Source organism: Equus quagga, unplaced genomic scaffold, assembly GCF_021613505.1.
Source record: "Equus quagga isolate Etosha38 unplaced genomic scaffold, UCLA_HA_Equagga_1.0 73442_RagTag, whole genome shotgun sequence".
Lineage (NCBI taxonomy): Eukaryota > Metazoa > Chordata > Mammalia > Perissodactyla > Equidae > Equus > Equus quagga.
Genome location: NW_025802777.1, coordinates 3,820,847 through 3,840,162, shown reverse-complemented (window position 1 = coordinate 3,840,162; position 19,316 = coordinate 3,820,847). Strand labels below are relative to the sequence as shown.

Sequence of the window (19,316 nt, the reverse complement as noted above, 5' to 3'; positions counted from 1 at the left end):
TTCTTCAAGTCAGCCACACCAGTTCCCATTGGCAACCTCACAGCAGGACCCTGGTTTTTTGCACAGATGGGTTCAGTCTGGGAAATGAAACAGCTCCCTTCCACCCCAATCAGATGGCAAAGTAAAGGAAGAAAAACAGTATTTAATTTCCCAGCCCATGCCTTTATATTTATCTGCAAAGACAAAGTAAATACGATGAGCTTCCTCTCTTCCTGAATGAATTAGCACTTGCAAAGTAAATATATGTATATTAAATGCCAGAAGCTGGGGATTAATTAGCTCTATGTAACGACTAAGCAGTGACTAGTTCAACACTCTAAAAAAGAGGGGAAAATTCCAAGGAGTAAACATTTTACTTCCGCTCACTATTGGAAGGGAGCTCAGACTCAAATGGCTTTAGGACGGACCTGGTTTCCTCGTTCTGCCCACCATCATCGTTCCTTTTCTATTCCTGAAGCCAATCACTGTGTTCTCTTCTGTGATTTTTCCATATCAGTGTGCTAAGGAATTGCAATGTCCAACAAGTGACAACAGAGGCTTCCTCAAATACTGACATGCTCCAACTGCAAATTTTCCCTGTCTACAATTAGCAGGCGTCTTCATTGAGGCTGAGCTGGTCCACAGGTGTAGGCGCCCAAAGCCATTTTGGTCCACGCTCCTCTAAGCTTAGACACAGACTGCTGTCTCTTCCTGTCCTAGCTACTGTTTTCTCCTTCTGATTTCATCTGGAATTGTGTGAAAAACTGTATTAATGGAAACACTTCTTCTGTGAGTTCACCTTTGAGACACGCTGGTGGAGTTTTAAGTACAGTGATGTGGTCTGGGTGGCACAGGTGGCATCGGGGATCATGAGTGACTGTCTTCTGGGGAGTGGGCATGGGGCCAGCTAGCAACACAGTTGAGTGCATATTAGGGATCTGCATTGTGCCAGTGACTTTAGGACTGCTAGCTTGTGTCCCCTTAACACCTATCCCTGCCTGGGAATTATTATGCCCTCATTCAGAAACCATGAAACAGGGACCCAGATATGCTCAGTCATTTGCTGCAGCTGAGCGGAAATTCATAACCAACATCTGTGGATTCAAACTCTTTTTTTCATCACTATGCTCAAGGCCCTTTGTATATAGAGTGGGACAAGTGTCATATCCTCAGGGACACACAGAGGAGCAGATGCCTAGTGCCAGCTGACTGAGGAAGATGATCCCAGGAGGTCACTGTCTCAGGTGGGTCAGTCTGGAAAGATGGAAGACTGCCCGCACCTTAAAGGAACCATGGACTTGGGGAGCACAGACTTGGATGGGAAGAATGCTCCAAGGTAGAGCAGTAGTGTGCATCGGAATTCCGAGCTCCTCGGGAAGCAAGGACTAGGTCCGTTTGACTGGACAGAGAAGTTGTGATTGTGAACTGGGGATGGTCAAGACATTAAAGAGCCAAGGGGATGTGACTCTGTGCTACTGGTCATAATCAGGAAGCTTTTACCTGGGCCAAGGGAAGGAGGGGAAGAAGGAGGGCAGAGGTGGTGGAGGTGGGTGCCGGTGCTATTGACTAGCATTGATCAGGCAATCCAGGGTGCTCAGGATGGGGGCTGGGGAGGAGACTTGTTAGCAAAGGTGAGAGGTTGTGAGGGTTGGATGAGAGGGCTGCAGTGAGAGCAGGGGCCGAGGAGGGGATGCCATTACAGTAGGTAAAAGGCATCTGTAGGAATCGAGGACCTACTGGGTATGGAGGCAAGGGGCACAGAGACCTAGGGAGTCCAGGGAAATGGCGAGATTTGGGATATACAAGGCTGGGTGTATGGTAACACAAGTGACAGGAATAGGAGTCTCGAAGGACATGGGAGCAGAAATCGGGTGAAGGCTGAGGTGTCTGGCTTCAAACATTGGCAAACTTGAACATATTAAAGTAGGTGGGGGACATGAGCTGAAGCTGGTCAAGGCAGATCTGGAATTGAGTCTGGGAGAGATGCGAGGGCTGCAGTGGAGCTCAGCGTCTTATTCATGCCCATATATGGAGAGTGGAAAGAGATGATGGAATCTCTGACACACGTCTGTTTAGGGGTGAGAAGAGAATCTGGGACAAGTTAAGATAATTTTTTCAAGTCATGGAATCATAGGGTCTTCAGAGCATTGAAGACGTTTCAAGTCAGCCTCCCAATAACGTTTGAATCCCATCCACAATGTCTTGGGCAGACGTCAAAATGAGCTGGGGCCACTGGACTCTGCAGGGAGGGGTCATGCTGCTGCTGCACACACAGTGCCCTACTCTCGCTCCCAGAACTGACCTGTCTATCAAGTCTGTTGACCTCTCCCACCTCAACGTGTCCCCAGGGGACATTTGCTTTTTTCTCTCTCCTCGGTTCAAATCTCATTTACTTGTCAACAGTATCCTCCTGGTCTCCCCAACTCTAATCTCTCAGCCCTCTAAGTGACATCCATGCTGCAGGAAGGGTGATGGATCTGACACACATCCCTCACTGTGTCACACCTGTGCCTTGAAACTCTCAAAGGGACCTCCCTGCCTGTAGGACTCGTCGGCATAGAGCGCGAGCCTTCACATGCTGGTCCCAAGCTGTCTTTCCAGCTCTGTTGTCTCTCACTTCTGATCTTCTGCCTTCATCTTGAGTTTCTGGCTCTTGCATTCTCTGCAGAGACCCCATGACTTTCCTCCTTCAAGTCCGTCTGTTGTCCCACCACCCATGCAGGTGCCACTTGCTCTGTGCATCTTCCCAAGCCTGGCTTTGGTTCTCTGGGCTTCGTGGACCTTGGCACATATGTCCAGTACCGCCTATCCCAATCTGCACTGTGACTTCCTGTTTTTATGTTGTCTCTCTATTGGGCCTTTCATCTTTATCTCCAGGCACAGCCCAGTCCCTGGTAGAAGGTGGAGCCACGCTAAGTTTTCTCAGGGATATATTTAATTGTGAGAGACATCTTTCTAGTCTTGCATTGAAATCCCATGATGTAATTTCTACCTGGATACAACAATGACACCTTCTGGAATCATTTACCAGCCTTTCAAATATTTCCACGTAGCCACCAGTTCACTGCTTGCCTTCAGCTTTCTCTTTTCCAGGTTAAATTCTTTAATTTTCTCAATCACTCTCCATATGGCATAACTTCTAGGTAATTCTCTGCTTGGGACTCTCCTTTATGAAAGACCTGTAATTTCTTATTATCCTTTATTAAATGAGGCTGAGTGCAGAAACTGGTAATTTTTTGATATTCTTCTTGCACACCAGTGAGAACACAATGATCATTATATGTGTTGCAAATGAATTTTCACAATCTATCTAGGAGACTTTACAATTATCCTTATTAAATTTTATCTCCTTGGCTCCAGCCTTTCAAAATCTCTTAAAATTCGGATTCTTCCCTCTAACACATTTAACTTTCCCACCTGGATTTGTGCCACCTCAAAAACCGGCTCAGCCTGTCCAGATTTCAGCTACAGCCTGGTGGTACTCCCTTATCAATCAACCATGTCAAAATGCAAATGGAATTTGTCAGGCCTCTGCACAAACCATCCTTCCTACAACCTAACCTAATTTATTCCAATCTATAATTTCTATAATTTATGGCTTTTGATGATGGGTATGGAATATAACTATTTTCTAACAACTCCAATTTGATGGTTCAAAGATTATCCACAAAGGTCTTGGGATTATGTTTGAAAAAATTTTGTTCAGAATCCTAATATGTTACCCTTTGGGGTCTAGAGACCGGAACCCCATGGCACTTAATCTCTCCAGTGGGAGAAATAGCTTCCCCTTCGGTGGATTAGCATAGCATTTATTGGTGTCCATAGTGTGCTGCTTATCATTTGGACTTTGTACAATGGTTTGTTGTAAACGTGGTCTGCTTCCCCTACTAGCAAGGGCTTGGGGATATTATTTTATGCAACATCTCCTCCTTCCCCCACCCCGCCCAATGACTAGAACACAGTAGGTTTTGAAAGAATAAATCAATTTAAATAATCAGGGGATCTGATTATTTTCTCAAGCAAGCCGAATCTTTCCCTTCTTTCCCTCCTTCCTTCCTCCTTTCTCGCCTTCCTTTCTTCCTTCCCTCCCTCCCTTCCTTTTTTATGATTCTTGTTCCACATTTTCTGGTTTGAATAGCACTTCTCCTGGTGCACATCAAAGCAGAGCAGATGTTGAGTCCTTCTTTCTTTTACCTGCCATCTGTGAATATGAGAACATCATCTCAAGCTTCGTTCTTCTTGCCCAATGCAGCTAAACAGTCTTTTGTGTTGCCTGTCACATTTTCCCACAAATTTCAGCTCAGTTCGAGATTTAGACCTGTGACATCTCTTCTAAAGCCCCTTGCTACTCCTACACACCCATCCTCGGCTCTGTGCTCCCTGCTTAATCTTTCGATTTGGGAAATGATGGAGAAATATCACCAGGATAGTCTGGTGATAGTGAAACATGGAAGGAAGGAGTTGTAAAAAAATACATTTTCTAACACTCTGAATGTGCAAAGAGAGCTAGAAAATAAGAACTGAAAGGAGAATTTGATGATCAGAAGGTAACTGGCCATCTCCCTTCAGAAGAGCAGTTTCATTTGAGTGGTGGGGGTAGAAGCAAGACTGAGGATTTGGGAGCTGGTGAGCGGCAATGTCGCTGAGTACAGAATATCCTTTGAAGAATTCAGTGAGGAAAAGACTTAGAGAGAAGGGCAGTAGGTTGAAGATATGCAAACTAGAAGGAATACTTTTTTTCAAACATAGGAGAAGCCTGAGGGGTAGTGAATATATACAGGTAAAAAATGAATAAACCAAATATTTTCGATGAGCAAAAATAAAATTATAAAGTGGCTATTGATCCCATATATTTTCTGGCCCCACGTTTCACTGATAAACCTTTTAAAGCTAACCTAATATCGAGGGGATGACCTATTTCCTTCTTGAATATTCCTAAGTCTGAAGAAGTTTCATGGAAAGAGAACTGCGGTAAGCAACAGTGACCCAGGCTCTCCTTCTAGTTCTGCCCTAACTGATATGGGATTTTGGACAGGTTGCCTTTAGTTTCCGTGGCACTAAAATCCTTTCAAGTTTATGCTCAACTGATCTGCACAGCTATTGAGAGACTAAAATAAGATAGTGTACAGTAAAGGGTTATAGGAGAGGAAACAGAGAAAAATGGCAAGGGTTAGTACTCTGTTGCTTATTGCACGGTTCAGTTAGTTCTTGGGGAGAGGCACCCCCAGCTGGAGTAGGAGTATCCCGGTGTGGTCTCCCCCACTTCCCACGTTCTTTCTGTGGACCGTTGCTTCCATCTTGGGTCTGCACGTGGCACGAAGGTTCTTATCAAAGAGGCAGTGCAAGCCACATTGTGTCAGGGGAGAGCACACAGCGAGTCTGAAGGACTGCAGCTGTGCCAGCCTTGAGAGTCTGAGTTGCCTCATTTTTACATGCCCCAACGTTTCTTTAAAAGAGAAAGCTGATTCATAGCCACGTGACTACATTTTCATTTCTGAGGTTCTAGTTAAGCAAAATAGAATATGTTTAGGTTAATATCTCTACTGGGCAGTCCTTGCACACACCCACAGAAACAGAAAGCTGATTTGGGGGCAGCAGACCTCACCCCGTTTTGCCATCTATCAAAAGCTCTTGTTTGCAAGCTCCCTCGCAGCAATCTCTGCCTTTCTGTGGAATGGAACTGGGTCTTACAAACTCGCTATTTTGATAAGGGCTATAAACCTGCATTTACGTTTTTACAAAATGACAAATAGGACTTCCAATCATCAGCGTGCTCAAATGAAAGCTGATTCAAAACCCAAGGCAAAATAAATATCCAGAAAAGAAAACTGTATATACTTGCAATCCAAGAAAACTGCAAGTACAAACAGACAAAATAGAACACCCAGACAGGGCACAGCCTGGTACCAGGGCTGACCTCAGCTCGCTCCCTCCTGACGGTCCACTCTCTGTCCCGCGCTCCATTGGCTGCCCTTGGCTCAGCCCTGCTCCCTACTCTCAGATGCAGAAACCTTGTTTACTTAGGTTTGTTGTAACAAGTTTGGAGTTTAGAAAGGATAATTTTATTAAGAAATACTGGCTGAAAAAAAAAGGAAAGAAAGGAGGGAAGGAGGGGAGGGAGGGAGCAAGAAAGGAAGGAAGTACAAAGCATAGAACTAGTTTCAGAGTACATGCTTCTAATTCCATCTAAACCGCAACCGCAATTTGGCATTTGTTAGCCTGGCAATTAAGCCCCCAAGGTGCACACTCCCAATTCCTTCACTAACGAATATCGTGGACTTCTGGAGCACAGGAGCCCTACTCGTCAGCGTCATGCCATCTTTGCCTAGTTTAAGTTGACCTCAAGTCTGAGTGTATCAGGCTCTTAGATACAATTCTCTTCCCTTATATTATTAAAGTTTAAGCTCATTTTTGGTCTTACATATGAGGAAGGGTTTCTAGCTCATTTGCAGAGCAGATAAATGGCATATCAGAACTCAGAAAATAATGATGACCCCTCATGACCCACCCCTTAAACTGTGCCTGTGTAGAACCACGAGACCTCCTGGAACGGATCAGTTTTATAATATTAGTCCATTTCAGAGCATGTTTAAAATAATAAATATGTTTCTGTTCAAGGGAAGAAGTGCAACTGGCCACAGAAGCGTGGCCCAATTTTATATCATCCATTGATTTTTATCTTTAGTTTATTTGAAGTCTTGGAAGTAGCTTTTTGGCTTGGCACTGCCAGTTGACCCATACTGGCTGGTGCCAACATAAGTTTGCACCCTCTTGGGTAAACTCATGCTAAAGGAGAAAGCTTTTAGGGATCCTGGAGTTGATCACTTGACATGAGAATCAAATTTTTATAAGGTTGAGGCTGCTGGGATCGTGGGCCCAGCCAGTGACTCATTCTATAACCTTGCACTTCAAAGGATCTAAAAGAGGGGAAAAATCAGGGCATCTTTAAAAGCAAAACATGGCTTCTGAACTCCTGGATAAGGTTATAGATTTTTAAAAAAATGTAGTACTTGCAGACAATTTAGACTTTAGGAGGTCGCTATGCTCTAAAATTAGTAAAGTGCTCAGGAAGCAAGAATATAGGTTGGCTAAATTGCTTGAGTCCCATTTTCCTTTTTTTTTTTTTTTAATTTTTACATAAAAGACCGTTATGTTGTATTCACCTAACTAGGTTGCTTGTCTATATGGTAAAACATCCCGTGCTTATAAACATTTACTAGTTTCTAGCAACCAAACAATGGAATCAAACAAGGTCAACTATGAGGTTGACCTTACATAGTAACTCTCACAGTGTCCACTAGGAACCCACACGATGTTTTTCTATAATTTAAATTTTCTAATTTCCATTTTTGATTCTGATTGGTGGCTGCTCAGGCAACCACTGACATATTATTAGAAATGTCCTTATTTTGGACAATAAAATTATTGTAGGAAGCAACTCTTTCTGTTGAAACTGTAAATATATTTGAACTCATTCTAACCCAGGCACAGAATCTGTGCCCTATGTGGGTCAAGTTGTAATTGGGCGATTCTACTAATGAACTCTGTTTAATAGACAGGCATCCACTGCCTTACACACTCTGACTGTCATTTCCCTCCAGGAGTAAGCTGGGAATATGTCGTTAATGAATGGGGACCCTGCAGGGCTGAGAGACAAAGGTTTTTCTGGGGCAAGGCCTGGCCTTTCATTAATTGCCTCTTAACAACCCTAGTCACTTACTCTGTCCTTTTATGGGTCACTTCTCATGGTTACAGAAAGATGAGTCTGTCCCCTGTAAGCCTTTCCTCACTGCCACTGAGTGTGAGCATCTATAATTCTGAGATGCGCTCTTAGTAATCTGTTTTATCTCCAGGACCTAGCCAACCTCTTGTGATCAAACAAAAATGGTTAATATGAAAATTTTACTGCTGCGTTTAAAAATGGTACACCTGGCACACGGTAGATAATCAACAATGGTTTGTTGAATTGAATGTATTTCACTGTGTCCATGTTAAAACTCGCCATTAGGAAGCAGATAGAATTGGGTACCCAATGCTTTGCATTCCTGCAAATCCCTCTTGTCAGATTCTTGATTTGGAAAACTTTATTAAGCATCTACAAAATGCAACACTGCAGACACCTTCATACCACAGCAAGCTACTTCTCCGGAATTCTCTGCTCCTCAGTGTCTCCCATAAATACATCCTCTTTGCCATGTCACTTATTTTCTTCCTACTGAAACCTTTGTGTTGGCTCTATCTTTTCTCTAGCACAAAGAAAAAAAATTGTTTCCAGTGAATGGAAGACCGTGCTCTTTGACGTGATGTACTGCTTTCTTTACCAAGACCAACTACAAAATGTTGGTCCTAGAAGTAGAGATGCCAACAATAAAAATGCCAGTCCCGGGATATTTTCTGGACACAGCCCTTGGAAAGCAATAGCTAAATTACAAGGGACGATTAAGAATGAAAATAAAGGATGCACGAGCCTCCCAACAGTCTAACCAAATGTATCAGCAAGAGTCAGCTACATCTTTAGCATCTTTTCCTTGTTCTTGGCAAGGAAGAGGAAGATTGGAGTGCTTAAGTTGTAGGTAGAATAGGAAAATAATAGCTGGGAAGGAAAGAGAAAGAAATAGGGGCCAGGGGGAAAAAGAAAAGGTGAATTTGGCAGAGAGTAGTAGAATTGCCTTCACACTTAATGCTTTGCTGCCAAACCCTGAGATCAAATAGAAATGACGAATAGGGGCTTGCCCCTTGGCTGGGTGGTTAAAGCTCTGCCCACTCTGCTTTGGTGGCCCAGGGTTCACAGGTTTGGATCCCAGGTGTGGACCTACTCCAGTCATCAGCCATGCTGTGGCGGCATCCCACATACAAAGTAGAGGAAGATTGGTGCAGATGCTAGCTCAGGGCTAATCTTCCTCAAGCGAAAAAAGAGGAGAATGGGTAATAGATGTCAGTTCAGGGCCAATCTTCCTCACCCAAAAAAAAAAAGATGAGTAAGAAAATTTTACCGTTGGTTTAAACAAATGTTATATGAACAATTCATAGCCTTCTAAACACAACTAGTTAGATTTGGCTGCCTAAACGCACCAGGACACACCCCCTTGGTACCTCAATAACAATGTCCCTGAAGTCCAGACTATGGGATTCTGTTTTCTGTGAAGGAGGGCTATAAAAACATCCTTTTGGTATTTTAATGATGAGCACTTGTGAATGGAATCCAACACGGCTCACCTTAAATCGAATTTCTCAACATATTAGGCAATATTATATCTGTGCAGTGCTGTTTTGTGTAGCCCTCACATGGCCTCCCCTCTTCTCCCCAGTTGGGATTAATTGCTCCCTCTTTTGTGCTTATGTAGGATTGGTTTGAAGTCCCGTTTGAGCATTCATGACATTTTTTGTTCTTTTCCTGGAAGACGCTTCTGTGTCTCCCTCCTACGCTAAACCTAGAGTTCAGAAGGCTCTTTCTTTTCATCTTTGCACATCAAACATCTAGCACGGCGCTCAGGATATAGACTTCACTCAAGTAAGTAGAGTTAAAAGATACGTGGTTAACGTGATTTAGAAAGGACACTTCAATGAGACTGATGGTTCCTCTGAATTACTGGGCTGCAGAAGATTTAAACAGAAGGACTGTTAAAGTATAGAGATGAAGTGCAATGCACTTCAGATATTTTAATTAGTTGGCAAAGTGAAAGCAAATTAGTAGTAAAATGTGTTAAAGTCCTATAAAGAAGAGTACTTTGAACAAGTGAAGATGTGAAAATATCACCATGTTTTGCTGCTTTAACTGGATCACGGCCAAATAAAGTATTTACCAGAGAGGTCAATGTTTCCCACATACACCAGCGAGGTTTGGGGATATCACAGATATGTTTTAGGGGGAGTGCTTGCAGACTTGCTCCTCAAATGTAACTCTGAAGAATACACAGGATGCTGCTAACATTATTCCGCACTGCACTGATATTAAAATGTGAACATCTTGCAGACGCATTTTACCAAAAAAGCGGCTTGGTAAATACCCTGACAGGTAAAGAGGAAGGACTCGGAAACACTTGTCCTGTCCAGCTTTTCTGTTTGAAAGAACTTGTTGTCCTTCCATTGCAGAGCAAGGGCAAGGAAGGGCTGTCGGCCAGAAGCTGGAAACAGCCTCGTCGCCAGACTCCACAGAGCTGGACAGTATAACAATGGTGCCCCCAACAATGGCTCTCATCTGGCCGAGGGGCTCACCTTCCACTGTTGTTTTCTTAGTTAGACTGAAACTCTTACACTGGGCTTCGCCTCAAAATTTTAATTCGGGAAAGTGTGTGTTTTCTGCTTTCCAATGCCTTACCAGAACCATAAGCCCTCAATTTCCGCTTCCTGGTAATAAAATAGTTCACATTTCCAGAGCAAATCTCCTAGGTCTTTTCAAAGGAAGCCGTACTTGGTGGTACTGCTTGAATGGCTAAAAATTAAAGAGAGTGGGCTTGAAAAATCCATGAGAAAATCCACCTACTGCCAGCTAGGATTTAGGAGACCTGTGAGGGGCTGACTTTCACTCCATTTCCGATTGACTGAGTAGTAACATCTGTAGGACTTTTCCTCTAGGCTTTGCAGTCTTGTAGAAGGCACGTCACAGAATCAGGCAGTTGGGGCTCCTGGCTCAGAGAGTAAAGGCTATTCCACTGGGGGCTAATTCTCTCCTGCCTGGCTGTCGAGTGACACCTGGCACGCGCAGTGGATGGCCGGAGCCTTGACTCACCTCTCAGCCTCTTCAGCCTCTGCTCCCGCCTCCTCCTTCGCACCACCAGCAGGAGAACAAAAAGCAGCAAGACCCCCACCAAGATACAGGAGATGGTCACCAGCATCTTGAGCCCCTCGTTGGTCGCCAGTCCTTCTTCGCTTTGGACAACTGACTTAATGAGTGGAGGGATTGTACCTGAAAGCAGGGCCATGATGTTAGATGGCTATTAATGAAGACAGCATGGCGGAGTTTTTAGGGATGATGGGTTATAAGAATCGGGCCGTGTGATCCAAGGGTGTCCAAGGTGATGAGAAATGAGAGGAACTCTTTATCTAGGTCCTTGCTGATTTATTTACTTGCTCGCTCCCCTCCTTTCTGCCCAACTCAACTTACTCTGTAGCACATCAAATCAGCATCGGCACAAAGGGTGGAGTGCATCTCTTTGAAAGGGACTTCATTTTGCAACCTACTGCTGGGTGCAGGCACTTGAAAGCATAATGTCCAGGCTAGGTGCTTAAAAAAGCCACATGCATTTACCTGGAATTCACTGTCACCCATAGCACAACTGAGACAGGCTGTTTGAAAAATTGCACATCAAAGAACGAACAACAGGTTTGGCAAGCGGACAGAAGAGAGTCTGCAGGGAGACTGTACCAGATACACTGGCTTAAAGAAGCTTAAAATCCCTTTTTGTTTGGTTATTCACTTGCTTTTTATCACAGGTGTAAGACTACATCTTTAAAAACTGTCATTGTAGGGTTTAAGAGCTACAGACAACTTTTCAAAGGGGAACCATCCAGGTCTCTAAAGAAACCTATTTATTGACCAGGCATTGTTAAACAGTGCTGTGAAATTCAGATTATTTAGAATTATAAGGAAATAACTAGAAGGCTGAACTCTGAACTATTTTAAGCTGCCTTCTACACAGAGGCTGAATGCAATGGGCGCAGAGATTCAAACACAGACATCCACTTTTTATGGAGCATGCATTTTGGCACCCTCCATTATGTAAGATGCGCCATTCCACTGTACTTTGCATGTACAACTAGGGCCAGCAAGTCAAAGATTTAGGAAAAATAATGTAATTTCCCCCTGAGCAAAAGTGGTCTTTATCTTGCATCAAGTGAGTAGAACAGAGATAACGAGCCCCAGTTCCCTATGCTGTCTGCTAAGTCCAAGGAGAGCATTCTTCCAACTTTATAGTGTTTTGTGCTGGGAACCCAAGTCTGCAAATGCTCGGAACCCAGGTAGGTGGCGCATAAGGGGATGCAGGCGAGGATGGGTCTGCAAAACCAAGAGAACATAAGGACAAGTGGAAACGTTTGGCCAAGGAAATGGTAGAAGAAAGAGTCAAATAAAGAAATGGAAGAATCTGCAATCTGACTGGTATAGATGGGAGGCTAATTGTCAATGTTTGTTTTTCCCAAAGTGAAGAAAATTCTTCAGACAGATGTGACAAAAGAGATATTAAAGCTATAGATCCACGAGATTGGCTCAAAGAAATCTGTAATCTTTTTCAAAGAAAATAGAAACATATATTCTCACTTCCTAGTGTCATAAAATCATTTCAGAGTTGAGAAAATTAAAGGTAGCTCACAGGACTTTTTCATGATGATAATATAAGATCCCGGATAAAGTGAGAGCATTAAATATTCTTTTAGAAGACAAGCATTTAAAATCCGCACAGCGCTTTGTAAGTTAGACTCCAGTTTCAAATGCTGCACAGGAGCAGTTTCTAACTAAGTGGTTGGCTATGGACATACCACCAATGTGCACACTGAAGCTTTGCTCCGGCGTCTCCACAGATTGTAGAGAAGCTGTGTGCCCGAGTGTGATTATTGTAAAAGTCAAGTGATGTAAGTCAATAATCTAAAGTAAGAAATATCCTGACTGCCCAAATGGTCACCTACTAGCAGAAGGCTTTGGGGAACCCTTAAATAATAGTAAAGTGTTTGATCTTTCATTCTGTAAGACCAGAGAATTAAACCATGTCAGGGGGAGAAACCAAGTCAGAAGTGCTGCTCTGCCTGTGGTGATGCTTTGTGACGGGAACGTCTTTGAAGGATGTCACTCATAACCGAGGGCTAGAAAGTTAGAGCGACATCAGCCCTTGAGACAATGGTTACCACCCAGGAGCTGTGCAAAGCGCTCCGGGGCCATGGGGTAGAGCGCCACAGAGGCAAGGCCCCAAGCTGGTGTGACCAACACCAGGAGGGTTTCCACCTAAGGACCTCCCTCCAGTCACAGGCCCCAGGCCTGAAAGGTTGGGGATGAGCGTGGGCTCTGGCTGAGGAGGGCTTTGTGGGGAAATGGCCCTGGATAGGACATTCGAGTGGGTTTCCACAGTGCGCCAGAGAGCAAAGAACTGGCTCTAGGCCAACCAGGAGATTCCAGGAGAAAACGGCCAAATGAGGATCCCAGGCCACATCACCTCATTAGCTTCCTTCAGTTATTTCTGAGGGTCCTTGGGTTCATGGACTCTCTTTTCATAGGATGCTCCTGCTGGAGCTTTAATTAGCAAGATCCCAAGTGCACGTAAGTGGGGGGGGGGGGGCCCTTTAGCCTGCCTGGCAGGGAGTAAAGTATTGGGGCATTGGCTCAGGTACAGCCTTTCTGGGCCCACTCATCCGACACTGGGGTCCAGCCTGATCCGCGGGGAGTGGACAGAAGGGCTCTGAGGGGAGCTAAGCCAGCAGTCCCGAACATTCCGATAAACTGCAGCTGCTTTACATGGTGATCAGAGCGCCTAACGCAATCCCTGCGGCTCCCTGAGTGAACAGCACTGCAAGGCTGCAGAAATCAGCATCAAGATGCCGCTCTTCAGGACTTTCTAAAGTTCCCTACCAACAAGTCATTCAATGAGCTTCACCAGGCTGGGCACTTGTTCAATATCAATAAATGGCCCTTGATACAAGTTACAGAAAAAAAGGATAAAAATTTATATCATTTAATTTTGGTCAACTAAATGTCACGAGACGCCTCACCTGGTTTTCAGAAAGCCCATTCATATTGCACATGTGCATGCATGTGTGTGGGTGGGTGAGCATGCACAAACATCCTGACACTGTCCTATTTCCATCAGTGCCTCTATTTCTGCTGAGAGACTAACATAAATCCTTTACCATGGAAAACTGTTTTTGCACATGCAGTTTAAGGGCTTAATGAGAGCAAACACGAAAGTTATGTGGATTGGGATGGGGTGGGGAAAGAGGTGGGAGACAACAAAAGCAATGTTAGCTCATGGTCATTGACAAAGGTACAGAACCACGTGGTCAAGAATCCTTCAGCCCGGAGAGAAATCACTCCTGCACCAAGACTTGCTAATGAGATCCCATTGGTTCTCAGCCCCTTATTTCTGGAACACGGTCATGGTCATGTGAGTACAATGAGCTAGGGAGCCCTGGAGGGAGCCGACTAAATGGCCCCAAAGCCTAATGGGATCTGTGGGCCCTGGTTATGCTGTGCCAGTGATGAATGTCAAGTGGGGAAGGGTCAGTGAGCACGTGCATGTCCCGAGACACAAATAGGAGGGCTCTAAGGCCAGCCAGCTTACTGCCATCGTAGTTCAGCGTGGCGAAGTTGGCCTGCTTCTCCGCACAGCCAGCACTGTTGCACACCCTCATCTGCAGCTCATACCAGGTGGCCTCCTGCAGGTCGTACAAAATGTACGACTTGGAGAGAGAGGTCCGCTGCGCTGTGGTCCAGACCGTGGTCCCAAAGGGTCTGTACTCGAGCGTGAAGGAGGTGATAGGGCAGCCGCCATCATTCCAGCCGATGAGGTTCAGCCTCACGCGTGTGGTGTTGATGCTGGCGAAGAGCTCTTGCTCCTTCGAGAACTGGGGCTCTGTGGGAGAAGGCACACCGGGGATCAGCTCATAGCTGCATGAATGAGAGCCGTCAAAGTAGTCACACATTTCCTCTGGGCTGCTTTCTCCACCTAGATGAGGAGTTCAGTCCATGTCTGGGTCACAGGCCACTTGCAAATTGTCCACTATTTATAGGGACCTTATAGACCAACGGGCTATCTCCAACCATAATAACCTAGGTGTGAGGGGCAAAAGTGGGTGGGTAAAGGTCATCTTTGTGTTTTCTAGAGTTCCCTGAAGAACAACACTCTTTTCATGTGTGCGTTTCCTTGAGTGGCTCTGAAGGACCCCCTGCAGTGTGCTGGGCTGACCTTTCCATTCTCGTGTGGGTAGATCTGACTCACTGAAGACTGAGTTGGATTTGGAAAGTGCCATCAGGTACCCCTCACAATCCAAACACTTTATACTGGAGCAGAGGGACCTAATGGATATATTTCTGCATAAGTCAATCCCTCATCATCTGAATCTTTATGATGACGTTCTCCAAAACTCAGGTGCTGGATCCAAACAACGCCTTTGCCTTGCCATCTCTCTCTCTCGTGCCATCCAGCCCACTCCACCAGATAAGAGTCAGGTGAGAGCGAGACCTACGAAGACCTTCTCTTCACCTCCCCCTTACACTGGTGTGTGGCTATATCTCTCCCTCTTTGAGGTGTACTGGGCAAAAATTCAGCGCTGAACATCATTCCCCTGGGATTCATGTCCTTGAAGGTCCATGTTTCAGATTAAAAAAACAACCCACAAAAGCGTCAACAATCTATCCCAGGCAATTCCCACCTGAGAAGCAGGGCCATGGGGCAATGTGAAAGTTATAGATAGAGGGCACATGGGGAGACTAAGGGCAAAGGTCACCCTAGGAGAAGGTGAGAAGGCAAATGTCACATTTCACGGCTGCCCAGCCTGGGCACTTTATGTTGGCACCAAAGCCCTCGATTTTCAAATGATATTCTTATTTTTACCTGGAAATGAAATAGGAAAAAGAGCTCCAGAATACTCTGTACGGACCCGCCACTCTCTCTTTACCTTGCTGTAGCTGCCAAACCCACTTTGGCAATAAAGTTCAAACACACAAACATGCAAATATCTGATGCATCTTTTGTGACTCCAATGCCCCTTCGATCTGGAAAACAGAGGAAATCTAGAAACAACAAGAAGGTATACGCACCTTTTCCCAATGTTTTCGCTTCTATGATTTCACTTATGCGCCCGGGCCCCACTCCATTTTGGGCGGTAAGTGTGAACTTATACCAGGTACCACATTTCAGATTTTCCAGGCGGTAAGAACGTTCACTCGGGCTGATTGGAAAACTTCCCCATTGCTCACTGTTATCCTCGGAGTACTGCAATATGTATCCTTCAGAAAACAGGAAATATTCGCAAGAGCGTTATTTGCCTGCTACCAGACGTTGACTGGTGTCTGTATTTTGTATCAGATGGGAGTTCTCAGAATTTGAGCATCTTTGGAAGAGAACATTTGAACTCTTCCTGATTCCAGGAAATTTAACCCAGGCTGTGCTGTGACGACGTATTGATGAGTGAGGTATTTAGGCCACACCGACATTACTATGGTGGTATTACTGGATAGTGTGGTGGAAATAAAACCAGTTTCTGACCATAACCTTTTAAAAGGTGCACCTGGCAGCAGAGAGTGGACACTAAATTTCTGGCCTTGATAGCACACGTGCCCGAATCCTTGGGCATGGTCTGAAGCTGAGTTATTTTTAAGAGAACAAAGCTCTGGGAAAGTGATAGGGAAAGTGATACGCTATCAATGGGGCTAGGAATCTCCTCGACCGTCCCTTGCTCAGTCCACAATTACTAAGGGAAGCGGCTCCAAATCTTGTAGCCATCTCAACATTTCAATGGTAACCTGGCTTCTTCTTAGTTGGAAAAATCCCTCCAACAATTCATTTCTGCACATGACCACTGGTACCTCTATTTTTACTACTAACAACAACTGTCATTTTCTGAGCACTCACTACATGCCAAGCATCTCCTCAGCCCATTACATTACCTCATGAAACCCTATGAAATAGCGATTATTATCTGCACAGTACTGATGAAGAGACTGAGGCCCACAGAGGTTAGGTGACCATTCTAGGGTCCCATATGTAAGAGTCACACCCCACCGTCAGAATCTGAATCCTACCCTCCTCGACCCTGTGGTCACTGAGACATTCCTCCCTGTTGTAGCCTTCATCCCTGTTTCTCCAAAGATTCTCCTGGGGCAAAAATATTCTGTCTGCTCTGTCCTTGTCTCCAAGGGTTCACACCCAGGTAGCCCGGGACTCGCCTACCTAGTGCATGGTGTCCTCACACCAACAGACTGGTATCTTCTATCCTGCCTGTGGAATCCCACTTTTAACACAGGCAAAGCACTTCCCACTTCCACACTCTACTCTTCTATAACCCACACTGGCAACATTACGTCTTCTCCGAGCTTCTCATGCGGGGATCGCCCATCTCTGATTCCTCCGTCTGTGTTCACGGTCAGTATCTTCCCTGCTCCTTCCTCCTTCCCTTCTCTCTGGCTCCTTGGGGTCCATCCTCCTCCCTGATCCTCATTTTCTCTTCTGTGTTCCTGATCTGTGCTCATTGCAGCTCCTCTAATACCTGACAGACGAGTGATGGATCTGTGTACTCCATGCTCCCACCATCATAGCCTGACTTCCACTCCGGCTTTGCCCAAAACACCTCCTTGGTGCCCTACACACCGTGGGGACTGCATTTTCCTTCTAATTTCCATCGTCTAAACCACTATGAGGAAGCTTTTCCAACCCTTGGCAATAGGAGCCCTCATGCCAATGGCTTTGACCACCACTGTGTTTCAGGGCCCTCTGGTTGCCTTTGCTTGGAAATTCTTCATCACAAAAATTGGCCTCATCTCTAAGACCTTCCACTCTGACACTCTTCCTGTACTACTTCTACTAAGCTCTCACACTAATGGATCCAAAACTTCATTTCACTTGAACCTAGAGTCCTGGGGTCCCTTGAACTCTTTCCCTGGTGCCCCATTTTTTTCCATAAAAAGGTTCTCTAACTAGCCTAGAATTTTTGGTAGACCATTTCGATACAGAGTCTGGTTTTCCTCACTCTTCTGATTTCTGGCCACACTTATCCCCCGGTCTGGTAGGACCAACTCTGGTAACCTGTGATCCGCTTTTCTTCCCAGCTGTCCAGCATCACTTGAGAAAGTCATTAAATGGTGATAATTGTGCCCGCTACAATCTGTGCTATTTCTCTGCAGCTGGGGCCTTGTTCCCACTAGGCAATGACTTTGTTCATCTATTAATGACTCCCTGTGCATTTCACACGGCAGCTGTTACAAATCTTTCCCACGCTCCTCAAACCCACAAAGAATCCTCACCCCTAATCATCCACCTATTTTCAAAAAATAATCTCACCTTCTCCTTTCCTAATAAAAGGGGACATCCTCCCCTTTACCCAGCAGAATGCTGATAAATGTTTAATGACCAGCTCTTAAAAAACAGAAGAGCTATGATTGGTAGCATTTCTGATTTTCATGGTGTGTAAACACCCCCAGCCTGGCTGTAGTCACTGAGTGTGAAGCTGGGAAGAGATGCGACAACTCGATCTCATGAGCTAGAAGGAGCTGGGGGTCCAGCATACCACTGGCTTCACCCTAAAATGCCCCTATATTTCTAGTCGTCTTCTCACCTTGCCCTTCTCTAGGAAGAAAGGAAGTCCTCTGCCTTCGGAAATCTAAGCCCCCCATCCTCTCCCACCCAATCCAGGACCTCTTTCATCACCTAGTCCCGCACTCCTGCGCATCTTCAGTCTCTTCCTCTGGATTGTCTCCCTTTCCCTGGTCGACAACTTACTTAGAATGATGTTCTCCCACCTCCACTTAGGCTGGAATTATCACGCTATCTCAATCCTTCAGTACAAACTTCCTTTATCCTTTTCTAGTATACACTAATTGCAAAAGCTTTGTGCAAATAGGTCATTTCCCATCTAAATTCTAGGTTCTCCATCTTTTATTATTTTATAAGTCAGAACAGGAACTGTGGTTACTTGAATGAATGATTGAACACATGAATGAATGAACGATAATGTTGACAACATGTGGAAGAAACGGCATGCGGAATTTCAGAGGCGAGATAACCAAGCTGGTTTTTTTTTTCTTTTCTGCATTTGTTAATATTTCACTCAGACTGGATGCACAATAATAATTTTGTGAACGGGACTCCTTGGATGAATGATGAGTTTCAACAAATACCACAAAAATAGATGCATGGTTTCCTGTTTAGTTAATGGAAGGATTAATTATGCAATGTATTTTTTGGAGGAATAAACTAACATAATTATTTGATAAAGATGTGTCACATCAGCCTGTGGATAATGACAATTAAACAACTATTGTGGACAAGCTATTTCTATTACCTCTGATAGAGCTGCCCCCGTTGTCTCCAGGAAGCCAGGAGAGGGTAATAGAAGAAGACGTGGTTTTGGACACCGTCAGCCGAGGCTGATCTGGTGGAACTAGAGAGGAAACAGTTGTTAGAAAACAAGAATTAGTTTTTCACATCCTTCATCCTCTTTAACAGTCATTTACCAAATCATTTTTAACAGCCATTTATTAAATAAGTGTTTTAGGTTGCCAAAATATGCAATTCACTTCTGTCAAAATGTCTATTTCGTTGATATCCTGGGCTAAAGAGAGAGAACAGAGCGAATCTATTATTTAAAGAAAATTCAACCACATTTCTATTTAGATTTATATCTAACTCATTTTCTCA

The 19,316-nt window shown here is 44.6% G+C and overlaps 1 protein-coding gene across 1 annotated transcript in view; it reads right to left on the bottom strand.

The window, feature by feature from the left end:
• Positions 1-19,316, bottom strand: part of LOC124234382 (Down syndrome cell adhesion molecule-like) — a 684,040-nt gene that overhangs the window by 37,093 nt on the left and 627,631 nt on the right. The window contains exons 25-28 of the mRNA XM_046651745.1: positions 18,961-19,059; positions 15,722-15,910; positions 14,244-14,534; positions 10,709-10,885 (exon numbers count right to left, since the gene is read on the bottom strand). Coding sequence (XP_046507701.1) covers positions 10,709-10,885; positions 14,244-14,534; positions 15,722-15,910; positions 18,961-19,059 — 756 coding nt within the window. The remainder of the gene's footprint in view (positions 1-10,708; positions 10,886-14,243; positions 14,535-15,721; positions 15,911-18,960; positions 19,060-19,316) is intronic.